The sequence below is a fragment of the Galeopterus variegatus genome, unplaced genomic scaffold (assembly GCF_000696425.1).
Source record: "Galeopterus variegatus unplaced genomic scaffold, G_variegatus-3.0.2 Scaffold9577, whole genome shotgun sequence".
NCBI lineage: Eukaryota > Metazoa > Chordata > Mammalia > Dermoptera > Cynocephalidae > Galeopterus > Galeopterus variegatus.
Genome location: NW_007735688.1, coordinates 43,857 through 50,601, shown reverse-complemented (window position 1 = coordinate 50,601; position 6,745 = coordinate 43,857). Strand labels below are relative to the sequence as shown.

At 39.1% G+C, this 6,745-nt stretch overlaps 1 protein-coding gene across 1 annotated transcript in view; it reads left to right on the top strand.

The window, feature by feature from the left end:
* Window positions 1–6,745, top strand: part of LOC103609398 (UPF0488 protein C8orf33 homolog) — a 13,711-nt gene that overhangs the window by 2,228 nt on the left and 4,738 nt on the right. Inside the window, exon 2 of the mRNA XM_008593725.1 lies at window positions 2,372–2,462. Coding sequence (XP_008591947.1) covers window positions 2,372–2,462 — 91 coding nt within the window. The remainder of the gene's footprint in view (window positions 1–2,371; window positions 2,463–6,745) is intronic.

Here is a 6,745-nt window from a genome sequence, read left to right as displayed (position 1 = left end):
AGTGAATTCCATGAGCATAGCTCTACTGCTGCACTTCACTGCTTGAAGTGAGTTCCTTGATTCGAAAAGAATGATGTCTGGAATACCATGATGTGGATAAGGCATTCCGTAAGTCCACTGGTGGTAATTTTGACTCATCGAAGAAGGGAGGACAAACACATAACCACATTTGATCAATTCCAGTAAGAACAAGCTTCTGTCTCTTCCACGATGGAAGGAGTCCAACATAACCAATCTATCAAAAGGTTGATGATTTATCACTCTGGGCGATGGTGCCATATCAGGGACTCAGTGTGGTCTCCACTTCTGGTAGACTGGGCACTTGCTGGTGGCCATGGGCAGGTTGGCCTTGCAAGTGAAATTTCACGTGGCTGAGCCCATGCACAGCTTTCCTCCCTGCCCCTAGGGCCACATGTTCTCATGAGCTGTTTGGTCAATGACAGGAATGCCTGGGAAAAGAGGCTTCCTGGTACCCTCAGAATGGGTTATCCTACCCATGCTATTTCTAAACTCCCCTGCTGAGGTCACTCTTTGGTGACACAAATACCTTCATGCTTTTTTCGCATTCAGAGAAGGCTACCCATATACCTCTTCCCAGGATTTTCTTGTCACCATCCAGCTATACTTTAATCACAGCCCATACATTGGTTCAGTCATCTTCCCTTACCCACAGTCTCACTTTCCCCAGTTTCAGTGTGAAGTATGCATAAAACAAATGTATTTCACTTTTATCTTTCCTTGTTTTTCTGGTCACCTTGAGTTTGCAATATACATTTACGGCCAATCCAAGTCTTCTTTCAAATAACACTACGTCACTTCTCAGTAGTACAAGTACCTGATAACAGAGTATTCTCAACTCCTCCCTCCCGTCCCTTATAACATTGCTGTCATTCACTTCACTTATCCATACACTATAATCACCAAATATATCGCTGCTGTTATTAATTTGAAAAAACTGTTATCTGTTAGATCAATTGAGAATAAGAAAAATAACTGATTTTATTTCACCTTCATTGATTTCTTCTCTAATGCTCTTCCTTTCTTTATGTCGATCATAGTTTCTGATCTATCATTTCCCTCTTTCTGAAGAACCTCTTTTAACATGTCTTGCAAGGACAGGTCTATCGGTCACATGTTCCCTCAATTTTTGTTTGTCTGGGAAAGTCTTTCTTTCTCCTTCACTTGTGAAGGACAATGTGACTGGATAAAGAATTCTGTTCTAGTGTTTCTTTCTTTTAGCACTTTAAATATTTTGCTGCACTCTTGTCTTGTGTGCACGGTTTTGGAAGAGAAGTTTGATGTCATTCTTTGCTTCTCTCTAGGTTAAGAGTTTTTTCCTCTGGATTCTTTCATGATTTTTTTCTTTATTTTCTGCAGTTTGAATACAATGTGACTAGGTGTAGAATTTTGGTACTTGTCCTGCTTGGTGTTGTCTGTACTTCCTGGAACTGTGGTCTGGTGTGTATTATTCATTTTGGAAAATTCTGTTATTATTGCTTCAAATATTTCTTCTGTTTCTTTCTACTGTTCTCCTTTTGGTATTCCCATTACACATATTTACACCTTTTGTAATTGTCCCACAGTTCTTGGATATTCTGTTCTTTTTCATGCTTTTTTTTCTTTGCATTTCAGTTTTGCACGTTTCTATTGCTGTGTCTTCAGGATCAATGATTCTTACTTTGGTTGTGTTCAGTTTATTGATGAGCCCATCAAACCCGTTCCCTATTTCTGTCATGGTGTTTTGATTTCTAGCATTTTCATTCGATTTTTTCTTAGTGTTTCCATTTCTCTGCTTACATAAGCTATCTGTTCTTCCATATTTTCCTAGCTTTCCATTAGACACCTTTGCATATTAACCATAGTTTAAAGTTGTTTTCTGTTCTGATAATTCCAACAAGTCTGCCATAGCTCAGCCTGGTTCTGATGCTTGCTTTGTCTTTTCAAACCATCTTTTTTGTGTTTAGAATGTGTTGTAATTTTTTGAAGTCAGATATGATGTATTGCTTTAAAAGGAAGTGAGGTAATTAGGCCTTTAGTGTGAGTTTTTGTGTTTATCTGGCTAGTGGTTAGGTAATTTTCTGTTTGCTGTAGCTTCACTATTGGAGGATAAAATTTCCTCTGGTGTCCCTGTTTTTGTCTGCCCTGTTGTCTTTGGGTTTCCCTAAAGACATCTTCTGAAATAGAGCTTGAGATACATAGTTCTTTCAGTTGCATTCCCTGTCATTTTACAGGAACACTATGGATGTGTGGTATAGGGGAGGGGAAGCATCATACAGTCCTCTGATTTGTTCTCAGGTTTTTAGTTGGCCTGTGCCCCTGGGCTGCAAACTTCACAAGTGATTCTCAGTTTTGTATTATTTTATCCCCTTAGGTGGCACAGGAAGGCTAGGACAGTTGGAGTTGGGAATTACCTTTCCCCTAGATCAGTTAATTGCTGGTGAAACCCAGTCAGTTAGTCTCTGGTAAAGCTTCTCCTGAGTGCAGACTTTCTTAAGAAGAACAAAATGCTCTGGACATGTTTGTAAGTGGCTGCTTTTTTTCCTCCCCCTGCTGGAAGTACGAAGAGAGTCTTCTCTGACCTTCACTGCGAGAATCTGGTAGGGCTTCTGGAGGTAAAACTCATGAAACTATGGAGGCTCCTTTAAGACGTGGTCTCACTGGAGTTCTTACCCCCAAACTTGTCAACATTGAGCTTCCAACAATGGATCAATTACAGTTTTAGTTCTCCTACACAATGAGTTGTGATTCTCTTGAACTTGGGGCAGTGATTTGCCCCATGACCTCAATTCTCTGATGAATCTAAGAATAGTTGTTGATTTTCAGTTTGCTCAGCTTTTTTATTATTGTGTAGATGGGAGTGATGACGTCCAAGCTCTTTAAATACCAGACCAGAAACTAAAAGTCTACTTCATGCTTTTGATTTCTGAATAATATTCCACTGTATGTACCACATTTTGTTTATCTGTCTGTCCGTTGATGGACACTTGAGTCGTTTACACCTTTTGGCTATTATGAATAATGCTGCCACAAATATTCATGTACAAGTTTCTGGGTCAACGTATGTTTTCATTTCTCTTGGGTACATACATAGCAGTAAAATTGCTGTTTCTTATGATAACTTTATGTTTAATCATTTGAGGAACTGCCAGACTATTTTGGCATCACCTTTTTATATTTCTACCAGGAGTGTATGAGTGTTCTGATTTCTGCACATCTCTTTCTCTTTCAGCAACACTTATTGTTATCTCACTTTTTTATTCTAGTCACCCTACTGGATATGTGGTGGTCTCTCACTGGGGTTTTAATTTGAATTTCCCTGATGACTACTGGCTTTGAGTAGTTTTTTATGTGCTTATTGGCCATTTATATATCTGTTCTGAAAAACTGTCTATTCAGATCTTATGCCCATTTTAAAATTGGATCATTTGGGTTTTTATTTTTATTATTGAATTGTAAGGGTTCCTTATGTTTTCTAGATACAAATCCTTTATTGCTTACTTAATCTGCAAATATTTTCTCCCATTGTGTGAGTTGTCTTTTAAATTTCTTGATGGTGCCTTCAAAGCACAGATGTTTTATGTCTGATGAACTCCACTTAATCTATTTTCTTTCTTTTTTTTCATTTGCTTTTGGTTTTATATCTTAGAATCCCTTGCCGAATTCAAGGCTGTAAAGATTTGCATGTGTTTTCTTGTAGGAGTTTTATAGGTTTTACTCTTATATTTAGGCCTTTCAGCCATTTTGAGTTAATTTTTGTATGTGGTGTGAAGTAAAGATCCAACTTAACTCCTGTCTCTGGCTCATCCGGTTATCCCAGCACCCATTTGTTGAAAAATCTTTTCTTTGCCCATTAAATGATCTTGGCACACTTGTCAAAAATAACACCTTGTCATAGATGTATGGATTTATTTTGGAGTCTCAATTTCGTTTTATTGATATATATGTGTATACTTGTACTAGTACCACATTGTGACTGTTGCTTTGCAGTAATTCTTGAAACTGGGAAATGTGAATTCTCTTACTTCATTCTTATTTTTAATGATTGTTTTGGATATTCTTATACCCTTGCAATTCCATTTGAATTTTAGAATCAACTTGGACCTGCAGATCATTTTGGGGAGTATTGTCATCTTAACAATGTGGTCTTCTCATACATGAACAAGGATATTTTCCCATATATTTAGTTCTTTAATTTCTTTCAACAGTGTTTTTTTAATTTTCAAAGCATAAGTTTTGCACTTTTTTTTTTTTTTGGTATAACTTCTTATTTTACTAGGTCAAGACCAAAGAACACAGTGTTGAGCAAGTTGTTCACTTTTCCTTACATCACACATTTATTGGTCACACATATACTATTTAGAATTTAATTAGGTTTTTCCTAGTACTTTCCTATTTTATTTATTTGTTTATTTATTATTGGAACACAGTTGATAGTACATATCTGTGGGGAACAGCATTGAATATCAATACCTGTGTGCATTTTGTGGTTTTCAATACAGGATAATTAAAATATTCAACATTATACAATGTTACCAATTTTTGTCACCCTTTACCCATTCCTCCCTTATCCCACTATCTTTCCCATACTTCCTTTGCTAAACTTATTTTAACAAAGATTTCATTTTTGGATCCTTCATTACAAGTGGTCTTATTCTGCTCAGGCTGCCATAACAAATACCATAGACTGGGTGGCTTATACAACAGAAATTTAATTTCTCACAGTTCTGGAAGCTGGAAAATCCAAGATCAGGGTTCTGGCAGAGTTTGATTTTTGATGAGGGTTCGCTCTCTGCCTTGCAGATGGCTACCTTCTCTCTGTGTCCTCACATGGACAGAGAGAATGGATGTCTTTTCCTCCTTTATAAGGACACCAGTTCTACCAGATCAAGGCTCTACGCTTACAACCTTATTGAACCTTAGTCACCTCTTTAAAGGCTCTATCTCCAATACTGTCACGTGAGGGGTAGGGATTAAATATAGGAATGGAGGGCACAATTCAGTGCATAGTACAAATGGAGAGAAATACAAGTGATTTTAAAAAATATTATTATATTGCTTTTGTATTTTTAGTTTGAACAGTTTTTTAGTGTGTTCCTTAGGATTTTCTATACACAAGATCATGTCATCTGTGAATAGATAGTTTTATGTCTGCTCTTCCAATCTTGATTCCTTTTTTTTTTTTTAACTTTCTTGCCTAATTACCCTGGTTAGTATCTCCAGTAGAGCATTAAAGAGAAATTTGTAAGAGTGGACATTCTTGTCTCATCTCTGAACTTAGAGGGAAAGCGTCCATTCCTTCACCATCAGGTCTCAGGTTACCTATAGATTTTTTATAGATGCCGTTGATCAGTTTGAGGAACTTCTCTTCTATTTCTAGTTTGTTCAATGTTTTTATCCTGTTCTAGGTGAAAGAATGATTTACTCTGCTGCAGTGAAATTACCATCAATGTTCCATCTGCTTTTCTCTTTCTCTTTCATACACATAGGTCACCTGCTCTCCCTGACTGGACAGTTGCAGGCAGAGGAAGCTTATGATCCATCAGCTTCTGAAGATGAAACCTTGAATTAATGTCCCTCCACGATGACATACAGTGGGCAGAGGTAGTTTCCCGAAGGGAAACAGGATGCTATTACGAAGGGGATAGGTGCTGGAGAGCCAAAAAACAAAAACTACCAACCAAGAGCACCATCTTTATAATGACACTGTGTCAAGTACTTTACCCAATAGTATCTCATTTAACTCTCACAACAGAACAATGAAGGCAGGTGCAACTATTCCCCAACACACACACACACACTGCAGATGGAGAAACTTAGGATCACAGAAGTAAAGCCCTTTGTCTGAAGTCACACAGTATTTGGAACTGAGATTTTGTTTGGAGCGGAGATTTTAAAGCACATCTGCCTAACTTGACAGTAGTGCTCTTGACCATGGCACCTTGACCAGATGTTCTGCCCCTGCAGTGAGGGAAGCACACACAAGCTCGTTATTTCTCTGTGCCCAAATATCACCCTTAACTTACTGTGGTAAACCATCTTCCCATAGACACAGCTTCCGTAGAAGTCCGTATCTCTACCAACTGGACTTCTGCAGACCTGGGGACTGGGACAGGTGCAGGTGTGTTCCGTGTTCCTAACACACATAATTTCCTTTCCCATGAGCAGGAATCTGATGTTACAAATCGAGTGTCATCTCCCAGCTTCAATAACAGGAAGAACCGTGGGTTCAAGGTAGACAAGGACAGATGACTCCCAGGAGATGACCTCTGCTGCCCAGGTGAGCAGGGAGGAATCAGCCTTTGTCACTCATTAAGAGTGTGCGTGAGTGTGCAGCAGGGACTAGGCTTAGTAATGGATCAGCTTTTTGTCCTAGCCTCCTCCTGTTGTGTTCTGTCCAGAAGCAGTCCATTCGGTCTGAATGGGGGTGACGTGGTCAGTCTTTGTTTTAGAAAGATCACTCTAGCAGCTGTGTGGTCCAGAAAGACAGGAGGGAATGACCCTGGATGCAGAGACGCGTGAGGAACCTGCTGCAATTGTTCAGGCCACAGGGGGGCGGGGAGGGTGGTGGACGTGGACATTACTTAGGGGATAAATGGATAGGACCTGGCGACTGACTGGGTATAGAGGCTGGGGAAGAGGATGGAATCTGTGAGGACTGTGTTCAGGCACATGTGTAGGCCCAGAAGGTTTTCTGGAAGAACTGTTTCTGGGCCAACTCAGAGGATGATTTACAAAGGAGGCAAAG